The 21,187-nt window shown below is 49.4% G+C and overlaps 2 protein-coding genes across 4 annotated transcripts in view; both read left to right on the forward strand.

Annotated features, from left to right (window-relative positions):
• The window catches only part of HOXA3 (homeobox A3), a 45,101-nt gene extending 30,452 nt beyond the window's left edge, over positions 1 to 14,649 (forward strand). Inside the window, exons 1-3 of one of the 3 annotated variants that reach the window (XM_052799448.1) lie at positions 2,418 to 2,815; positions 10,934 to 11,522; positions 12,984 to 14,649. In XM_052799448.1, the coding sequence (XP_052655408.1) occupies positions 11,051 to 11,522; positions 12,984 to 13,753 (1,242 nt within the window). In that variant the 5' untranslated portion in view covers positions 2,418 to 2,815; positions 10,934 to 11,050 and the 3' untranslated portion in view covers positions 13,754 to 14,649. Of the gene's footprint in view, positions 1 to 2,417; positions 2,816 to 3,387; positions 3,588 to 10,933; positions 11,523 to 12,983 lie in introns of those variants that run through there. The other 2 variants (XM_052799459.1, XM_052799436.1) reach the window with 2 other exon arrangements.
• Positions 14,650 to 18,209: 3,560 nt separating this feature from the next.
• On the forward strand, positions 18,210 to 21,126 carry HOXA2 (homeobox A2). The gene is made up of 2 exons (XM_052799522.1): positions 18,210 to 19,420; positions 20,089 to 21,126. Exons 1-2 carry the CDS (start codon positions 19,039 to 19,041, stop codon positions 20,835 to 20,837), a joined length of 1,131 nt encoding a protein of 376 aa, XP_052655482.1. The 5' UTR covers positions 18,210 to 19,038; the 3' UTR covers positions 20,838 to 21,126.
• The last annotated feature ends 61 nt before the right edge of the window (positions 21,127 to 21,187 follow it).

A 21,187-nucleotide genomic window follows, 5' to 3' on the forward strand; every position in this document is an offset into this window, starting at 1 on the left:
GGGTTGGAGCCGTTTCGGTGTTGAATGGCTTATCGCGGCTTGTCTGTTTGCCTCCTCCTCGAGGAGTTCCCCAGCCAGTCCTGCAAACGTGGAGTGAGCGTGAGGATGGTAGAAAACCTGATTTCTCTGAGTGCATGCACCAGAATGGATAGCGGATAAGTTTCGGGTGTTTGTCTGTCCTGGCCTGCTTTGCAGCGGGCGGAGGTCGGTGTTTGGTGGTTCAGAGTTGCTGGAGCCCTTGATGTGCTTGGTCCTTTGGCAGGAGAAACGTAATGCTTTTCGTAGTGACCGTTTTCTTATGCCGGCCGCCGAGAGGGGAGGATTACATAGAATTAGCTCAAATTCCTGCCAGATTTACCTGCTTATTTTTGGACGCTGATGTACAATTAGTATATTTTACTACCTTTTAAAAGCGGCCATAAATTACATGACTACAAGGGCTCTTTGTGTTGGCTTAATGGGCTGCTTAAATCTTAACTACAAAAAGGCGCTGCAAATGTCTGTTCACGCTTGTGTTAGGAAATTAAAAGCGAAAATACGGTACGAAGGAACCTTCCTCCGGTGGCAGGTACTCACAGCATTGCGTGCAGAGATGCTTGGGATTCCTTAACGGACCCAACACTCGCAGACCCAGCTGACTCTGAGCAGAACTTCTCCTGCAAGGGCACAGCCGATAGCTCTGTTCTTTTTATCTGCTTGGAAATTATCAAAGGCCAACTTTATCAGACGCACAGATGTAGGTAAACAGCTCTGCGTCCCAGCAGATTTCAAATCTTGCAAGGAAGCGAGGAAATAAATACTTATATCGTACGGTGATTCCCATTTCGTCTCCACATGGGAGTGATAGGCTTACCTCTTAACAACTGGCATAAAAGTAAACTTGAAAGACAGTAAAAATTCTAAATCTAATTATATTGAAGGTAACTTTAAATAGCACTAATGCTAAGAGGGGCTATTAATGCCAGAGCTGGCACAAAGGGTCTCTCTTAATGAAGGCACGTTATGAACTCAGATCTGTTTGTTGTTACTGAGCCTGGAATTTCAGCTCAGCTCGAAGCCATGTGTATAAAGCACAGAAAAATCAGTAGCAGACGCACTGATAAATTCCACGTTTTTCTGCTAGAAACCGCGTTTCAGGTCTCCAAATCACCGAGGTAATAAAACACAATGTTGAATGTCCAGGAACAGGAACAAAGCAATATATGGGGTGGCGGGGGAAATCTAGCGTCTGCGACTCGCAAGATCATTTGAATTTGTATTTGAAAACTCGTAATCACGATACTAGAGCAAAGAAAGCTTTCTCCAAAATCGGCAGAAGGGAATAATTTTCAGCTGCGATCCAGGACAGCATAAAGTTAGGCAGACTCCCCCTTCTGCCCTCCCAAAGCACACCCTGTGGAAGGTATTCACACGTCAAGGAGTTACTTTTCTTAAGAATTAATTAGTTTCCCCACTACATACACGAAGTTAATTGTTAAACAGTAGTTTTAGGATTAACTTGACCATTAATACTAATAAAGATGTTCATAGAAACAGGGTTTTGAAGCCAATAGCCATAGCTAGCGTTAAGGCATTTAAGCTGACTTATGATTGTGATTTATTGCTTTTGTAGTTTCTATTTGCTCAGGACTGTAACTTCTAAAGCCATCTTTCTGCTTTTGACGCAAAGCAGTCGATAACTTTTTACAACAGCCCCAAGAAAGACTTGCTCTGCTTTTTTCAACATCTGCTCCATTCCCCATTAATTCCAGTTTCATTGTTGCAGAAGAACTTCTCTTGTCTGTTTCTTTTATGGGATCTAAACGCACCACATTTAAAAGAGCCGTGAATCCATCTAGAGTAAATATCAGCCTCGGTTTACGTTGGGTACGAGGGCTGTGGAGTTACCAGTCGTGCTGATAGTTACAGACTTGGGCATGTCGTGTGTGCCTAAGGCTCCCTCGTTTTCAAACGTATAGAGTTTTTACTCCAGTTCTTAGTGAGGGATAATATATGTATACCCTGCTACTAGCTTAGTCACTTCCATATGAAAAATTGCAAATTCTTCCTCTGTTGTAAGGTCACGCTGACTTTGCTGCAAAGTCCACTACTATGCACTGTTACTGATGGGTTTAAATTCCAGTGGCCCACTTTTACAATCCAAGTGAGAGTATGTAAGGCTTGCCCATAACACTAAACATCACCTTTCAAAAGAAAACTCCTTCCTTTCTGTTCAGTGAAGTGCAGGTGAAACAGTAAGAGGGGATACATAGCTAGCTGAAAGTTTTCTTCGAGCTCATGGGAGATGGTGGAAAGATTTAGGCAAGGGTATATACATCGTGATGTGAAATGCTGGAGTCGCAGAACTGGACCAGGAACACGTTAAAAGCGTGAATTATCTGATTTTCTTTCACTCCTTCCAGAAAAGTTATGCGAGTTGAGGGTTTCTTTTGTTTGTTTAGCTTATTGTGTCAATAGCACAAGTCAAACCATCTTACAGGGAAGATGTGGTGTGTTCAAATACAGGCGAAGCTGCCTGGCTCGGGGGCCGCATACAACTTTGCTCCTTTTTTTTTGGTCTTAATTGTTTTTTCCCCTTTAGGCAGAGAGCTCCCCCTCCCCATTTTTTTTTTTCCATCGTTAGAAACCTATAATTTTGTGCATCACTCAAACTAGCTGTATAGGAAATGCGTAAGCACAGGTTTAACAGCAAGGTCCCAAAAGGTTTTGCAAAATTCTGAGCCACGCCAGTGAAGGAAGGTGTATTCTTCATAGTGTATTACAAGGACAAAAATCAACTAGCCTCTTAGAAGAGACTCTTTTTTGCCTTTGTCAGGTAATTATAGGTCTTTTTAGTTTCTACAGGAGCCCTGATGTAGCGTGTGGGAGTTGAGCAAGCCGTGTACAATGGCAGGGTAGAGGCGGCTGGGGGTGGGGGGGAAGGCTGGTAATCGTCCCATTTAGAAGGGGGCTGGAGATAATAGTATTAAGATTTGGGCTTTCTTCGGGGGTTGCAGAAGACATGCGACGTGGAGCAGGGTGGCGGGCCTGGGGAGCAAATGCCGCTTAATTAGGCTAAGTATCAAAGTGCAGCGTAATCCCATATTATAAGAATTCCTCCTACTTTCCAATGGGCTTTGTGTAAAGAAATATTGGTGTGGGAGGAAAAAGAATCAAACCAACCCCCCCTCCCCGCCGCCAGTCATCTGCATCTCTTGGATTTCCCCCCCCCCGCTTAAAACTCTTCTTTAACATATTGGGTTAAGGCTTTGAAAAGCAAAGGCTCGCGCTAAGAAACCCTGTTCCTTCAATGATTCCCTATTTCAAATAAAAGGATTTAAGTTGACGTATGACCACGTGAGCACATAATACAGCGCATTATTGTGGCATTTGGAGTGGAGACCCGGTCTGGCTCCGTCTGCGATTACGCTTTTCCAGTTTCTGTTCAGAGCAAGCACTGCTTTCTATTATTTTTTTTCCCTCCTGCCCCCATCACCGTCCCCGCAAGAGCTGGCCGTTTCGCTGACAGCTTTCGTTCCTTATGGAAAGGTTATTGTCGAGCCGAGAGGACGAAATGCTTCGTTAGAAAGGATGGATTTTATTTTAAGGTATTTCCGTTGATTGTTCATTTATGTGGTGAGTTATTGCTGTTCGAGGCAAAGGTCAGTAGCAGAGGCTGGAGTGAGTGCGTGTGTGTGCGTGCGGGTGTGTGTGCACCCGGAGCCAGGCTGCTTCCCCCTTTGTTTCAATTTGCTGCGGTAAATATTCAACTCTCCTCTCGCAGCGAGCAGAGCAGGGAGAGTTTGCTGCTTTATTTATTTTTCTCCATAGAGATCCCACACTGCTGTTGATGGCCAGCTGCCTCAGCTCCAGCCCCTCGATTGCCATCTTATCATTATTTATGATCGGCTAGAGATGGGAAGCCTCTTTTATTGCCGCGTTTGGATTTTTCCCCCTTAATTTTATTTTATTATTTTATTTTATTTGTGTGTTTGTGTGTTTATTTATTTACGTATTTGGGGAAGTCGGAGAAAACGGTGCGGGGGCGGCGGCGGGGGGGGGGGGGGGAAATGCTCCTCGGTCGGGGTCGTGCTCGAGTGTGCGGCGGCGGTGGCGGCGGTTGTTGTTTTATGGGTGTTTGTTCGGCCGCTGCCGCTCCGTAAATCGATGACTATGCGATCGTGCTGCCATTTTATTTATGATGCTTTAGTGGTACTTTGTTTACCGTGCGCGGAAGGCTGCATGGGCGCTCAGCTCTGTGGCAAAGCTTCCCCTTCCCAAATGAGCCAAGGGGCTCTTCTTTATTTCTCCGCCGTGAGAAGGAGCTGAACCAAGAGCCAGCCATGGCTTCTAACAATAAATCAGCCTTGGAAATGTGGTGGGGTTTTTTTTCTCTCTCTCTCTGAATGGGAATCTGGAAAGCGAGAATAAAAAGGGGACGAGTGGAAATTATCTTCTAGGAGAACATATACTATTCCGAAATTCATATCCATACCGTCGTTTACATAAATATAGATATGTACGTACGTATAAATATGTAAGTCTTTGCGTATGCTTATAAATATGTGTGAGTAGCTATATATAAAGAACGCCGTTTAAATGACGAACGTGAAAGATTACTTGGCTACCCAAGGAGGGCAAAATGCGATATAAAACGACATTTCCCCGGTGTGTCCCTGCTTTGGGAAAGGTCGGAGCGCTGGGGCTCGCTTTCCTCCAGTTCGCTCCGCGCCTCTCGCCTATTCCTGCTGCACCATTTTGTGCCCAGTTACCGGGTGCTTGTAATTACTCATCTTCCAAGAGGTCAGAAAGAGAGGGAGAGGGGAAGAAAAGGGAACGCTGATAAAAACTCCGCTGAAAACAAAACAAAACAAAACAAAGGTTATTTCCACTTGGAGCTATTCGCGGCCGTTCTGCAGAGACCTGCGGGGCAAAGGTGCTGGGTCTGGTTTCTTGCTTTCCTGCTCTTTAAGCCGCTCTCAGAGCAGAACTGACCCAAAGAAATGCTATTTCCCCTTCTAGCCGTACTGAAGCACGTTGGTCCTTTCTTAGACCCGGCGTCTCTCTCTCTTCGGCGAGGGGAGGAGAGCCGTTTCGCTCCCAGCTGGATGTCTAAAAGCCAAGGTTGGCTTTGCCGTATTTTGAAACGGGCCAAAACGCGCCTCAAAAAAATAAAGTGCAAGCTTTAATTGCAGCTCCATTACTTGGCAGCGTTTCCTCTGATTTATGACCCAGTTCGGATGCATATTGACCCAGTTAAAACACTCATAAATAATACATTCCTGCTCTAGAGCAAAAGAAAGCAAGAAGAGTTTGGGAGGAGAGGGGCATTTCGGCGAGTTGTGTAAATAACCTCAGTCTGCTGAGCAAATAGCACGCAGAGTCCGTTGCCTTTCTTTAGTGTTAGAGAATATAAACAGTAATTCAGATTAACCACTGCTTGCTTCGGTAGTCCAGTCCTTCCCTAAGGCAGCTAATGTCCCCTCCTAACTCTCTACCGACTTGGACAGGCACCACTTCCAGAACTGGTCCCCTTCTCCAGCAACTCCCCGCCTTGCTATTTCATCCCTATGAGATCTCCCCAAATCAGCCTTGAATTATGGTGCTGCCTCCTTCCATTTCAGAGCATCCGAGGACAAAGTGCTTTACAGGCATTATTTTATTCGGGAACTAAGAGTAATTCCATTAAGGGGGGGGGGGGGGGGGAGTCCCGCAGAGTGGGACCCTTCGGGAAGAAAAGGCAGCTCATTTCTGACCCGGGAATGAGCCCCAAACGCTGCCGGTCCCTCCCCGAGCTGAGCCCTATCGCTCTCCGTGGAATGGAGCAGAAAGAAAATATTCGGCCTCTGGGAGGGAAAGAGATAAAAGCAGCGGGGATCTGTGCGTTGAGACACTTATCCCGACATCATAAGAGACATAAAAAAAAAAATCATCTTCTCATGTTTAAAATGACCTCTTTAGGGAGAGAGGGGGCGTGGGGAAACGGCACTAATAGGCGAAATCTCGCAAAATACTCTTTGCAGGCAGTAAGACGAATGGAGGAAACACTTCAGTATTCCTACGACCCACTTCGGTTCTCACGATTAAAGTCCCTTGCAAATCCCTTCAGTTTTAAAAAGACCCCCTCCCCCCTCCCCGTCCCCGCTCTTAAATACAGACATGTAGTCAGAATATCCCGCTGGAGATCGCTCCAAAGTTTAAACGCGCTCCTAGGAAAAGATCGCCCAGGCTTTCGGCAGGGCTCCCCAAACCGGCAGGCTGCCCGGCGTCCGCAGGTTTCTGCAGTCCCCAGCTCTCTCTCCCTTTCCAAATCCTCCTCTCCAGTCCGGGGGGCTCCGTCGGGGCGCAGCGCTGCCTCTCGCTATTTGGTCGGGCAAGAGGGCGAATCAGCAGTTTCAGAAGAAAGTGTGGGGTTGATTATTGACTAAAAAGACTTTTTTCTTCCGATGCAACATTCAAGGGATTGTTTGAAGCAAAACGCATACGCGGGATTTTTGCTTCTCCTCTCCTCCTACGCTGCCCGCTTCCCCTTTCATGTGGTGCCTTCTCACTTATGCCATAAGGAGCAAGTGTTTTCTGTTTTAGTGCTCTGTTTACAGCTTTGGTGCATGAAGTCATAAATCTTGCATAGCCATAAATGACAAAAACCATTGGTATGCGTAAGAGGCCACCCCAGCCTTATAGTGCTTTTTATTTCTCGCTTCCCCCTCGCTTTGTTTGTGCTTTAAGATGACGCTGGGCTCCCTCGTGCTTTAAACGGACTAGTTATATTTTTAATGCCTTAATTAATGACGTAAAGTCAGATTTACACCTAGGCATTATTCGGAGCCTCCGCTTAATGCACGGAGCCCATAGTCCAGCTACCGTCTGCCAGAGGGGCAGGGGCTGCAACTTTATTTAAGTTCTCGTTTGCACGGTCGCCGCCGTGTTTCTGTTGCAGGGAAAGGGGGGGGACACCCCCACCCCAAAACCCGGGGCGCTGGAGAAAAAGGCGAGCGCCCTCCCCAGCGCTGCCGAGGAGCGGGAGGCGAAGGCGGGCTGTGCGGGCCCCCGTCCACGCGGGACTGCCGCCCACGCGTCCCCACGGGGCGCGGCGGGCACCCCGACCCGCCTGTGTAGCACATGTGTCTGTGTGTGTGTGAGTGAGAACCTCTGTGCCCGTCCCGGGCGCTGGGGATATTTGGGGGCCGGCGGGGGTGTCTGTGTGTACATCTGTGTGTGTGTGTGCGCTCACGCATGCATGAGTTAATAATTAGTAACTCTAATGATTTCCAGCGTGGCTCTGAAAGCATTGCCCAGAGCGGGGATCCTGGTGGGCTTCGGCTGGCTCTCCGGACCCAGCCCCGGCTCTCCGGGCTTTGCTCCCCTCCCCGGGACTCAGCCGGGGCTTTGCGGGGCTCCCGGCGGCGGGGAGCAGCAGAGGGGCTATTCCGCAGCCGCCCCCCGAGCCCACCGGTAAGAGGGACAAACCCAAGCCCCCCCCAGCAGCATCCCCGGAGGCTGGTGAGAGCGACCCTTTGTGAGCGCCGTTTGTCTTCATTAGCATAATTTTCCTGGACTTTGGTGACGCCCGGGTGCGGGGGGGGGGGGGTGCACTCCTTCACTGCCGCGCTCCTCCGCTCCCTCCCCAGCCCCCACCCTGCCCCAGGCTTCCCCAGGCGGCCGCCTTTCTTTCTTCCTTCCTTTTTTTTTTTCGTTTTTCCTTCTTCCCCCCCCCCTCCACTCCCCCCAACCCCCTTTCTCTTCTCCTCTCTCTCCTTCCCTTCCCTTCCCAGAGCAGCCCTGGGAAACATCCCCGTCCTCCGTGCCCCGCGCAGGGGGAGCCTGGCACGCCGGGGACCGTCTCGGGACAGGGTGGGCAGCCTGAAGCGGGAGGGGACCGGGGGAGGCGGGTGTCCGGAGCTACCGTCCCCATCCCGTGCGGGGCAGGGCTCGCCTCTCCCGGCCGGGGGGTGCCGTGTGCGGAGGAGCTGAGCCGGTGCCCACCCGCGGCCGCAGGGACCGGGCTGGGGCAGACAGCCCCTGCTCCCTGGGTTGTGTCGCCTCCAAAAAAAAAAAAAAAAAAAAAAAAGAGAGAGAGAGCGCGAGCATGCTGGCTTCCGCCTCAGTCGTCAGAAGTTAAGGTAAGCAGGCCACAAATACGCTGCTATCAGTCGTGAATGGCGGAGTTTATGTCCCAGTGATTTATGACCGTAGACTTAAATGTCGGTTCAAGAAGAGTTCACAAGCTGGGGCTTCCTTCCAGGCAGTGACTGATACCCTTACACTTCGTGTTCAGGCAGCTCTCTCTCCTCTCTCCCCCTCCCCTTCTCTCAACTTTGTCTTTATCTTTCAGGAAATCTTTCAGGGGGGCTGCCTGGTCTTTCGTCCTAGAGTCAGAGTTTGCGGCTCGGCGGGGCAAAGATCTGGTGTGCTTGGGAAGGGGGGAGGCGGAGGGAAGGAGAGGGTAGGGGAGAGCTGAAGTGGGGACTGGGGGAAACGGGGGGGACTAGCCTCCCCCAAGCAGCTTTCATTTGCTGTCTCCGGGCTGTCTGGGTGCGGGGAGAGAAGTTGGTAAAGGGCAGAGAGGTGTATTGCACAAATGGAGATGGAGCCGATGAAATGGGCGCTGGAAAAATGGGGGGCCCATCTGTGTTTGTGAGACCTGGCCTTTTGTCTCCGAGGGGGAGAGGAGAGCTCTTCCCATGCCAGGCACCGGCTGGGGTCGCAAACTTTCTCCCCCCCTCTCTCGTTAGGGAGCTGTTATTATCGTGATCGTTGTCGCTCTTAATCCCGCTATTCCCGCTTTCGCCAGGAATGGCCGGGCGCTCCTCAGGTTACCCCCGCGTCTCTATAACTTTGTAGGAAGTGATTAACTTGGCGAAGCCAAAGGCGGGAGCTGATTTTTTTTTTTTTCCTTCCCTTGCTGGCAGGCGGCCGAAGCTTCAATAATATTTTGCCTTCCGACTAAAGTTGCCTATTGTCTGCGGGCAGTCGGCTGCGGGAGCAGCGCGGTCCGCATCCCCGCTCGGCGCTGCCCGCCCTGCCTGCGCCAGCAAACTTCCCAGCGGCCAGGGGAAGGCGAAATATTTGATGTCGCGATCATGAAAGGCGGGTGCCTTTGTAAAATTACCGCTGGCTCATTATTTCCTTTTTCTCCTCTGGTAGTGGTGTCTATATTCTCTCTTTCAAAGGAATTGAGAAAAATCACACCAGGCCTCGATAGCATCAGGAAGGAGAGGCGAGGAGCTGGAAACTGTGTGCGCGCTTCAGATCTCCATCGGCTTATTAGCTTAATAACATCCAAAAGAGCTTGATTAGTGCAATAACAGGGTAGCCGCCCTGCTGTAGGTGTGTTACCTTCATTTTGTTACGATCTAACAAAGGGAATACTGTTTTCTAAGAACTTGTATAACTTGAAAGGCGTAGAATGAGCTCGTTTGGTGCATGTGTTGTGTAAGGCTTTTTGCCCCTAAGCATTTGTCCTCATTAGATGTTTTGGGGGAAAATATCCAGCTGCTTAAGTACAGGGAAAGAGGCAAAAGAAACGAGAGCTCTTCTGATCCGAAAAGACGTGGTTGTTTGTCAGCAAGGGGGTAGGGGGACGGTGAGGAACACGCTTTAATTTCTGAGAACAATGTGAATGCGTGTGGAAAGAGCTCCCAGATCAGAGATCACGCACAGGTCTCCTCTCGTTAATGCGGACAATTCCTTAACTGGTTATTTTCGGGCAGGTGACCAGTAGACTTTAATCTGGGGCGGGGGGGGGGGGAAATCCCAGAAAGAAAGAAGGACGGGGGACAAAAAGGTGGAGGGGAGAAAGGGATTCGCCCGGGCAGGAGAAACATTCTCTGGGTTTGTGTCCACCCTCTCCGCAGCCAAGTGACCCTCATACATCAAATTACATAGCAGTTTCCAAGACAGAACCTATTATCGCTAAGTTGGAAGGAAAGTTCAAGCCGTGGTCATGGAGATGAACGCTGGTTTTTCAGGTTGCTGGTGTGGTTTTTTCCCCCAATCCATCATGTTTTAACAGGTAGGATCTGGCTGATTCCACGAAAAGTTAGTGTCTTGAAAATAACTGCTGGAAAAACCAAACCAACAATGGCCAGAGCGCCCAGCTTGCCCCTCCTGGCCTCGCTGACGGGGCTTCACGCGGCGCCGGGGGCAGCTGAGGCTCCAGACCCACTCGCGGGTGGGAGGCGGGTGCGGGGGCTGCGTGGGCGGCCCCAGCCCCGCTCCGGGGGCCGAGCGGGAGCCGCGGCGGGCGGCGGCCGGGGCTCGCCCGGGCAGAAACGGCTGCTGCCGGGGTGCGTGACTGGGGTGGCTGGGGGTGGTGTGCGAGCACGGAGGAGAGAAGGCACTGGCTTTGTTTATTTTCCTATCGAGCATTTCATAGACAAGCCAAAATCCGTCACTGGGGATCGGGGTGTGTAAATATCCCTGACTAGGAAACCTTTCCACCCCGCTCCTGCCCCCTGCCACACGTAGGCAGGAACAATCTCGTGTATTTCTTTGAAGTTGTATGGAGAGCTGTAACCTGGGGAGAAAAGCTAAAAATAAAACAACGCCAGTTACAGGAGAGGGTTTGATCCTAGAGCTGGAATGAAGGAACAGCCCAGCCCCTTCGCATTACTGATTCCTCGATCACCCTTATCTCAGAGACTGGTATTAAAACAGCGTCTCGGTGATAAACGATCAACCCCCTCGCCATGTGGTGCCCTGCTCTGTTTCTTAAGAAGAAAGAAAGAAAAAAACCTAGAAAGCCCCTATCCCGGTGCAGCAAAGCACATATTTGTAGCTGCCAGTAAATCCAGGCAGCTTTTATATCGAAATGCTCTGCGCCTGAGGCCAAGTCATGCTGCTAAATATTGCTGACCACTTTTTCTTTTATGGCTTTCATGTCACTTAGCTATTGAAAGTAAGATGGATTTGTACCATTTCTTCACCCTGCTCTGCTCTCCCCACACCCCAGGTCTGCCCGGAGAGGCCATTGGAGGAAGAGCGCCACGTGACAGAGGGGTGCCAATGTTATTCTCCAAGGGTGTCAAGACCCTGTCAGTTTGCGAAATAAATATTGGGAAACAACGAAATGCAAAAAGCGACCTACTACGACAGCTCTGCAATCTATGGTGCCTACCCCTACCAAGGAGCAAATGGTTTCACTTATAATGCGAGTCAGCAGCAATATCCTCCATCTTCATCACTTGTGGAAACTGAGTACCACCGCCCCGCGTGCTCCCTCCAGTCCCCCGGCAGCTCCGTGTCCCACCACAAGGCCAATGACATCAGTGAGAGTTGCATGAGGACCCTCCCCAGCCAGCCTCTCCAGCCCCCTGGCCTCGCTGACCCGCAGGCCCCGCCACAGCCGCCTCCGGCCCAGCAGGCACAACCTCCACCTCCGTCCTCCGCGTCACCATCTCAAAATGCCAGCAGCAACCCTGCCCCAGCCAATCCCACCAAGAGCCCGGCTCTTAACTCGCCCACCATGTCCAAACAGATATTCCCGTGGATGAAAGAATCTCGGCAAAACACAAAGCAGAAAAACAGCAGTTCCAGTTCAGGTATGAAACATGCTCCCCTCTCTCCCTGGGTACCCCTGGGCTGGCCACGCATCCGGCGGGGAGGAGGGCAGCCTTGCCCACCTTCACTTCAGGGAGGGGCGGAAGGGGGCTTTTTTTCCTCTCCCAGCTGACCCCCTTGAGCTTTTGGAAAGGGGTTGCCACCACTCACAAGGGGAGCTCAGTGAATGAACCACCCCCTGCAGAACTTTCCCAGCCTTGCAGGATGCGTCTGAAGTGATTTTGTTTCCTAGTGGCTAAACCACTCGTGCCCTCCTGCATCTGTCACATTTCCTAGGTAATCCCCCCTCCAGTAAATCATGTCAGTGTGGAGCAGCCCAGGCCTTAAGCCAGAAGCCTGTCCCGAGTACTTTGTTGGCACAGTGCTGTTAGATTAATAAGACAGTGACCTATCTCTGCTGAAGTGTAACAGGAATAAAATAGCTCATAATCACGTGCAGGCAGGATCAATGCCCTGCATGCAGGCAGAACCTCTTCCTATTTTAACAAGCTGATTGGCAAAGTTACAAGCCCAGTAAACAAAAATCATTCTGGAGTGCCATAAACTTCAGCCCATAAAATATTATTTGGGGGGTGGAAGTGTATATTAACGCTTTTACTACTTGAGGAAACTTGAGTCGATAACACCAGTGCTAGCTCCAGTGCCCAGGATTTGGGCTTATATTAACCTCTTCCTCTTTTTCTTTTAAATGTGCCTTGGAAATAGAGTCCAAAACTTTAGCAAATGTCTTCACCGGTCTGCTTTTTAAAGCCCTGGTAACATTGCTGTTTACAGTCTTCCATAACGTGTATTTGTTTTATTAAAAAGCAGTAACATTTAAATATGCCTGTATGCCTATATGCAAGCCTAGCCACCGTATGTTCTTCTTATGTATATGATACTTCCCAATCACTACCGTATATTTATGCTATATGCTAGACATGACAGAAACACTATACTGTCAATTCTATGCTTATATGTTATAATGTTTTATTGTAGATACCTAACTTTCAGGCATCTCTAGCTGATGTGTATTATATCAGGGTTTTCAGAAAAAGAGGGCTGCAGGTCTCTACAGCAATGGAGAACTGCTAGCTCTTGAAGACCCTGACCCCACTACGTTAGCGGAGCCATAGGTTCACCTTCAGAGTTTCTAAACCACACCATGTTTCCCTGAATGTTTCTTCCTTCTTTATGCAAAGCTCAAGATATGTTGTATGCGGTCATTCTTAAAGGAAGCAAGTGTAGTCCTATAGTGACGCTAATGAGGTGAAGGAAGTCTATCGAGGCTTGTAGCTTGGCACGGCTGAGCTTATGCCAGGGGCGAGTACTCGTTGCACATGTGGGCGTCCATCTCGCGTCCGAGAGCTGGAGTCTCCAAGTGCTGGTGTTGTTGGCCGTTGTCTCTGGTTGCCGTGTCTGGGTTCGCCATGCTGATTGTGTTCTTTGTGTGATTTACATAGGTGAGAGTTGTGCTGGTGATAAAAGCCCTCCAGGGCAAGCCTCCTCTAAGCGAGCCCGTACAGCTTACACAAGTGCCCAGCTGGTAGAACTGGAAAAGGAGTTCCACTTCAATAGGTACCTTTGCAGGCCACGAAGGGTAGAGATGGCTAATTTGCTCAATCTCACAGAAAGACAGATCAAAATCTGGTTTCAGAACCGCAGAATGAAATACAAAAAGGATCAAAAGGGCAAGGGCATGATGACCTCTTCAGGAGGACAGTCCCCAAGCAGAAGCCCTGTCCCTCCAGCTGCTGGGGGATATCTAAACTCTATGCATTCTTTAGTAAACAGTGTCCCCTACGAGCCCCAGTCGCCTCCGCCATTTAACAAGCCTCATCAAAACACCTATGGCATCCCTGCATCGTATACCGCTCCTCTTAATAATTGCCCACCTCCTCAAAAGAGATACACGGGGACGGCAGCTGTGACACCTGAATATGATACTCATCCTCTTCAAGGCAACGGTTATGGGAATCCACATATACAGGGAAGCCCCGTCTATGTAGGGGGCAACTATGTGGAGACCATGACCAATTCCGGGCCTTCCATCTTTGGTCTAACTCATCTCCCTCATCCTCCCTCTGCCAACATGGACTACAGCGGGGCTGGGCCAATGGCCAACAATCACCACCATGGACCTTGCGATCCGCACCCAACATACACAGACCTTACCGCTCACCATCCTTCTCAGGGAAGAATTCAGGAAGCGCCCAAACTCACCCATCTGTAAGAGACAGGAGTCACTAAGTGGAACACCAAGCCCCCAGCTTTTGGAAAGTACTCATACCTTCCCTTCTCTCTTTCCTCCCCCCACCATATGCCCTCCCCTCCCCTTCTCATTTCTTTTGTTTGTTTTGGTTTGTTTTGTTTCCTTTGGTAAAAGCGTTTTCTAGTTTATGTGACGTAGCAATATTTGTTGCTTGAATTGCTCTATAGTTTCACTAGTGGATATTTATCTTCTTGAACTGTAGCCTTGTGTCTCACTTTGGGAGTATGCAGAGGCTTTATACTTTACCTTCTACACTTTTATCAAAACAGGGTATATGAACAAATTTTCTATAAAAGGAATTCTTAAATGTGAATTTGTTCGTACATGATTGATCCCACGGGGAAGCAATTTTTTTTATTGCACTTCTTTTAAATAGCGAGAAAGACATCAAAAGCGCTTGGACAGGGACTCCCTGGACAATTATTAATACGTGTAAGTCTTTCAATGTGTGTATGCTGGTGAACATTCAGATTTATTTATATTTTTTTTTGCAAACATTGAATAATCTAAGTGTTTAAAATTTTATTTATCCCCATTTGTTCATATTTATATATATATAAAAAATCTGTACCCTGAATATTCAGGAAGTATTTACCTGGCCATATGTTAGATGGCACATTGGCACGCATAGGAGATATCATTTGAAAGGAAACTATAACTCCTTTTATTAAAAATGGTGATAACGATGATGATGACGATGCAATAAAATCTGGGAAAAAGATCACGGTTTGAATACTTTATGCTTGTAACATCCAGCTAGGCAGAAAGCGTGTGAAGCTGAAAAGGCTAGATTTGTTTTGAAAGTTATACATTCCTTGCTGCTCACGTTCTGAAAAAAAAGAAAAAAATAAAGTTTTTATTCTGAATAATAAAGAGTTAAGAACATGTTCTTCGCAGCACAAGGGAAAGGAGAGCCCTTCATGACGTGGGGAGTTGGGAAACTCATCTGTAAACTCACACGAGGATCCACTCGCCCACCCGAGGGCCCCGCGACGCCTTTTCAGCGTTTCATAGGCAGGGAGAGGGATTTTTCACTTTTTTTTTTTTTTCTTTTTCTTTTCCCCCAGCGGGGTTTTAGGGCCCTCGGCGGCTGCGGCCGCCTCCTCCCGCGCCCGCTGCGCGGTGGCCGCCCGGCGCCGAGGGCAGGCGGGCGCGGATCGCCCCCTCCCCGCCCCGGGGGTCCGCTGGGGGACCGGCCGCGGAGCAGCGCGGGGAGGGTCCCCTGCCTCCCGGGCAGGCCAGCCGGGTGTGTGTGTGGGGGAGTGTGTGTACGAGTGTGTGCGTGGAGCACATGGGAGCAGAGCTCAGGATAAAGGCACGCGTGGGCGTGGAGGGGCCTCCTCGTCCCCTGGCTCGCCCGCTGGGCAAGCTGGGGAGAGCCGGGCGGTGGAGCCCCGCCGGCCCTTGGGAGCAAGGCTGGTAGAGCGGGCCCCCGGCCAAACCCCAAACGCGGCTGGGGGGTGGATGCCGAGTACTGCTGCCTCTGGGCACGGTTCCTTCCCCCCGCCACCCCCGCCGCCGTTTTTTGCCTTCAAGAAGTGGATTTTACCTTTTTTTTTTTTTTAATTATTTTTTTTTATTTTCTTTTGCTGTTGTTCCATTTTTGCTGAGCCGCCTTCCCTCCCCACTGCAGCCCGAAGCTGTGGGGGAGGGGAGCCGTGTGTTCCTCTCTTCCCGCGGGGGTGTGGATGTGTGTGCGTGTGTGCGTGTGTGTTTGTTTGTTGGGGGGGGGGGGGGGCACACCGTACTGCAGAAGGGTGACTGTCCCGGCCCCAAACGGGCACTCGCGGGGGTCTCCAGTCCGAATAGGCTCGAGGTGGAAGGCAGAAACCCACAAGCGTGTGCTTAAATCCGATTTTTTTTCCTTTCAGGTGAAATGTCCGTAATTTTTAGATTGAAACTTGAAAGATAAATCAAAATGGACCTTAATAAACTGGGTAAAATATACCCCTGCACGTTTATAAAGACATATTCCTATGCTGTGTAGATAATAACGCACGCTGTTCACCATCTGTATCTTTTAGAGCACAAAAAAAAAAATGTCGCCATTTTGGTCTCATGCTGAAATATTATTAATCTTTAGGCTTTATCTTGTTCCCAGAACCATCCTTGCCTGATGCTGAAACATTGTCATGCATCCATGAATCTATATAGAGCTTTTCTGCATAAATAGATAAAGCATGTTCAGTCAAAGAAAGGGATTGCAAATATATTTACACCGTGCTATTTATTGTATATATAGATATGTACCCGTGGAAGGAAATGTTATGTAGTCTGATATTTTTCATTGAAACCTGATTATTACCCAATACGGACCAACGACTGATTATTATTTTGTAGGCGAAGGAAGCATTTTTGCAACATTGCAAGACATTGCTCGTTTCAAATGAGCGCCCGTATAAAATTCAAGACAGCCCCCCACTCCTCGAAGCAGTTAGGTTAGATACAACAAAAGGTAACGGTACAGTCGGTGGTTCTTACTGCGTGGCTCCTTTAGCACCACGAATTACATTTAGGAAAATGTTCAAAGAGAAGGAATTTGGCGTTTCACCCCCCTCCCACTCCGAAGAAAGAAAAATACAGGCGATTTTGCCCCCTTCTTTCCAGAAACCGTACTCAACCCCTTCTTCGGAGCCTGTAGGTTGCAAATAAGAATTTGTATTTTTGCATTTAAGATTCGCCCGATTAAAAGTTCCCCCTGGAAGCAGAAGTAATTGATTTGCCCAAGAATTTCGCGTCCTCTCTCCAAAGGTTTTGTTCCAGGTGGTTTTTGTATTAGACTGACCACAAGAAACAAATGTGCAGAATAGAGACACCCACACAGGTTTTACTCACAAAGCCTGGTTAAAGTCCAAACCTCTCTCTTTATTATTTGTCATCCTGCTGTTAATCCCAATATTTTCCAGAGAGGGAAAAAAAAAAAAATTGAAGAAAAGAAAAAGAAAAGCCCGACCCCAAGGTAGGCACTGAGAAGCAAAATAAAAACCGACTTTTCCCACAAGCAGCCCAGTCCTCTGCCAGCATATTTTAAAAGCAGTTTTTTCCTTGTTTACTTGCGTTTCTTGCTCTGCCTCTTTTCTCGGCCACATTTGATCTTGGAAAGAGCAAGAAGCTTTAAATGTGTTCTTAAGGGCCAGTAGCTGTCAAACCTTTTGGCGGCCAAGATTGATCGCGCGCAGACACCACCAGAGCTTTGTTTGGACTAAAAGCAAGAAAATTAAACCCCTTGCATTTTCCAACAGCATCGATATTTGTAAGGCATCCCTTTTGAGGGATTAAATGACAAGTCCCGTTCTATATTTTATTTAAACAAGCAACCACCAAAAAGCCCATTTAAAGCCTCCCGGCCCCTCCCCTCCCCCTCTCTCCAATGCCTTCGCAGATATGCTACATCTTGTGGGTGCATTAACTTAAAACCGATTTTTAAAATGCACTTCGTGCAGTCTGGACGCAGACTGATCCGCTGAGTGTTTGGGGTCTTGTTTTCTCCCCCCCCCCCCGCCCCCTTCTTTTTCTTCTTCTTCTTCTTTTTTTTTGTTTTTAATTACGAAGACGCTTGCCGACCTCCTTTTGGCAACTCCGAAAATAAAGCGAGAGGGCACCGCATCGCGCTGGCGCTGGTCCCTGGCTCCTGGAGGACGCGGAGAGAGGCTCGGAAGCGCCTTTCCTCCCCCCGGCCCCCCGGCGCACCCCACCCCGCCGGGCACCCCGGGCTCCGCGGGAAGGCAAGCCCCGTCCGGGCTGCCCGGGGCGGCTGCGACCATAGGATTCATCAGGCTGGTGACTGTGGCCATCATTGTCATCGCTCTCCCTCTCGCCTCAGCCTGGTTGGAAAATTGTGCCCAAAGCATCCAAATTCGGGACTTGCCTCGACCTAGCAGAGGCGACTGGAGGCGGCGGCGGCGAGAGCCAAGCGTCGGAGGCGAGTGCCGTCTCTCAAGTCATAAACCCGCAGCATTTTCGCTCTGCCTGGCCCCGTGAAAACAAACCCGCTACCAGCCCATATATTTCCTGGTAATCGAAAATACTCACCAGACCCAGCCTACTACGGTTATTAAGCAAATTATGCCAGCAGACGGGAGTATCGTTTGCAAGCTAAGGCACAGGATTTGGGTTTTTTTTTAAAGAGGCAACAGCCAGAAGCGTTTGCAGCCTCACGATTTGGCTCGCCCAGAGAGGTACTCCTAGGGTTATGTTTTACGGTCCAATCCCGGGAAGCCAACTGGAGAGGGAAGTCGTGAAGCACAAGGGCTGATGCCTATGTGACTCTTCCCCTAGAAGCAAGGTTGCTGAGGAAGATCCTGTTAAACAATGGCTCGGCACCGGCGGCCAATTGTTCTCCGTACTGTACACCAGGAAAAAAAAAAAGGGGGAGAAAAAAAAAGGAAAAAAGAAAAGAAAAAAAAGAAACAAACAAGAAAAAAAAAAGGGAAAGAAAAAGGAGCCATGGAGGCTGAGTCGGGAAGGAGAAAGTAGTTTTGGAGGAAGTGTTATTCCCTAGGAAAAAATCAAGACCCTCTGCTTCAGACTCCTGCCTGGGTGCAACTTCTTATGCGGGGGCCTGGCGGTGTCAAAACTTTGAAGATTAATGGATTACTTTGTTAATGACTCAAGGCGTCAGATTGAGGTGCTTAAATGATTTGTGAGGTGCAAAGCGTTTTCCTGACAGTCCCAAACAATGAGAGGAGAGTGTGCGGGTGGAGGCGACGGAGGCAGCAGGCTGCAGGACAAGCAGCCACACACACACACACTCTCGCACACACACACACACACACTCGCAGCCTCTCACACAAACATATCCACGCACACGCACCCTCCCCCCCCACCGCCGATCATTTCAGATTAGGACGCCAAGGGGATAGATACTCGAGATATCATTTCCCTCTTTAAAAAAAGTGTAAATAAAGCCTTTCTGGCCCCCAATGAGGCGTTCCTTCCCGACTTTTTTGGATCAATCAAACAGACAGTGGCTTCTTTTGATTAAAGCCCAAATTGTCATTGGGCAGAGGCAATCATGTGACAGCCAATTCGGTCCAATTTCAACCTTGTCTCCATGAATTCAATAGTTTAATAGTAGCACGGTCCCCATACGGCTGTAATCAGTGAATTAGAAAAAAAACACCCCACCAGCGATCTTCTATGCTATATTTTTTTCTCCTCTCTCGCCTTTTTCCTGGGCCTTCCCCCCCCCGAGCCCCCTGAATTCGAGGGAACTTTTTCTCCGCGGGGGCTGCCAGTTGAAGGCCATGAATTTCGCATTTGAGCGAGAGATCGGTTTTATCAATAGCCAGCCATCGCTTGCTGAGTGCCTGACATCTTTTCCCCCTGTCGGTGATACATTTCAAAGTTCATCAATCAAGAACTCGACGCTTTCACACTCGACACTGATTCCTCCTCCTTTCGAGCAGACCATCCCCAGCCTGAACCCCGGCAGCCACCCTCGCCATAGCGGCGGCGGTCGCCCCAAGGCGAGCCCCCGCGGCCGCAGCGGCAGCCCGGGCCCCGCCGGAGCCCCGCCGCCCCCGGAGTACCCCTGGATGAAAGAGAAAAAGGCGTCCAAGCGATCCGCGCTGCCGCCCGCCTCGGCCTCCGCCTCAGCCGCTGGACCTGCCTGCCTCAGCCACAAAGGTCAGTCCAAAGATTTGCCGCCGGCCCCGCTTTTTTTGGCTCCCCGCATCCCCCCGGCTTCGCGGGGGGACGACGCGGAGGGGCGGGCGGGCGGGGTGGACGGAGCTGGCCGGGCTCTCTGGAAACCCAAACTTTCCCCGAACTTGCTTAATGCGGGATGATTTATTTGAGTTGGAGCTGACCTCTCTTGTCTCGCCGTCCTAGAGTTAGGATATTTGACAGTAATGAAGAGTGATAGATTGCTCCCGCTCAGCTAAGCAGCTGATGCATTAATTATAAATTGCGGTATGGCTAATATAAAGTTTGCTCTGGTGTGGGGAGGTTGGGGAGCTGGAGGCGCTAATTTTGCGAAGGTGGCCGAGAGGCACGCAGCACCGGGCGCTCAGCAGTGCAACACAATGGGTTTACTGCATCCAAAGGCGGCCATTTTGTTGCAGTTGCTATTTTATGCTATATGGACATATAGATATAGACACATATGTGCAGAGCGAGCACTGCCCCCCCCCCCGGGATGCGGTGTGCTCGGGTGCTGAAATTCAATCCGTGCATTTATCTGTTTTGTGTGTGCGTGCGTGTGTTTTTGCTTTCGCTCTTCTGGCGGTGGTGCTTTGGGGTGCGTGTGCGTGTGGTGGTGGTGTTTTTCTTTTTCTTTTTTTCTTTTTTAACAGACCCCCTTGAAATCCCCGATAGCGGTAGCGGTGGATCTAGGCGGCTGAGGACGGCTTACACCAACACCCAGCTTCTGGAGCTAGAGAAAGAATTTCATTTCAACAAGTATCTCTGTAGACCAAGGAGGGTTGAGATTGCAGCCTTGTTGGATCTGACTGAGAGACAAGTCAAAGTCTGGTTCCAGAACAGAAGGATGAAGCACAAGAGACAGACCCAGTGCAAGGAGAACCAAAACAGCGAGGGGAAATTTAAGAGCCTAGAGGACCCCGAGAAAGCAGCGGAGGAGGAGGAGGAGGAGGAGAAATCCCTCTTCGAGCAAGCCCTCAGCAACGTCTCCGGCGCTCTGTTGGAGCGGGAAGGCTACGCTTTCCAGCAGAATGCCCTCTCCCAGCAGCAGGCGCAGAATGCGCACAATGGCGAGTCCCAAACTTTCCCCGTTTCGCCTTTAACGAGCAATGAGAAAAATCTGAAACATTTTCAACATCAGTCACCCACTGTTCAAAACTGCCTCTCAACAATGGCCCAGAACTGTGCAGCTGGCCTGAACAATGACAGTCCTGAGGCCCTAGATGTCCCTTCTTTACAGGACTTTAACGTTTTCTCCACAGATTCCTGCCTACAGCTTTCAGATGCAGTTTCCCCCAGTTTGCCAGGATCTCTGGACAGTCCCGTAGATATTTCTGCTGACAGTTTTGACTTTTTTACAGACACACTCACTACAATTGACTTGCAGCATCTGAATTACTGAGAAATTAAAGACGTCCTCCCCAAGGGTCCTGCTTTCTCCTCCTTATTCTTCTTCTTTGTTTTTCCCGTGAATTAATTTTATTCTCCCCCCTCCCTTTTCCTGGTCAGTATTTTCTGTTTATTCCCTCCCTCTGCTGTGCCATTTTGCCGTTTCTTACGAAGTTTTAGTTGTGTTCAATTTTAATCTAGCCACATTCTAGGTCCTTCTATGAAAGCAATATATGAGGTCTGTAAGAAAGTGATCATATAGGAATTGTATCTTCACTTTCTTTTTATTTTTGTATTGCATTAGGATGCGTTGTCATAAGTATTTTTGGTAGAATAAATTCTTGTTTGCTACAAGGAGCTTTC

Source organism: Harpia harpyja, chromosome 1, assembly GCF_026419915.1.
Source record: "Harpia harpyja isolate bHarHar1 chromosome 1, bHarHar1 primary haplotype, whole genome shotgun sequence".
NCBI lineage: Eukaryota > Metazoa > Chordata > Aves > Accipitriformes > Accipitridae > Harpia > Harpia harpyja.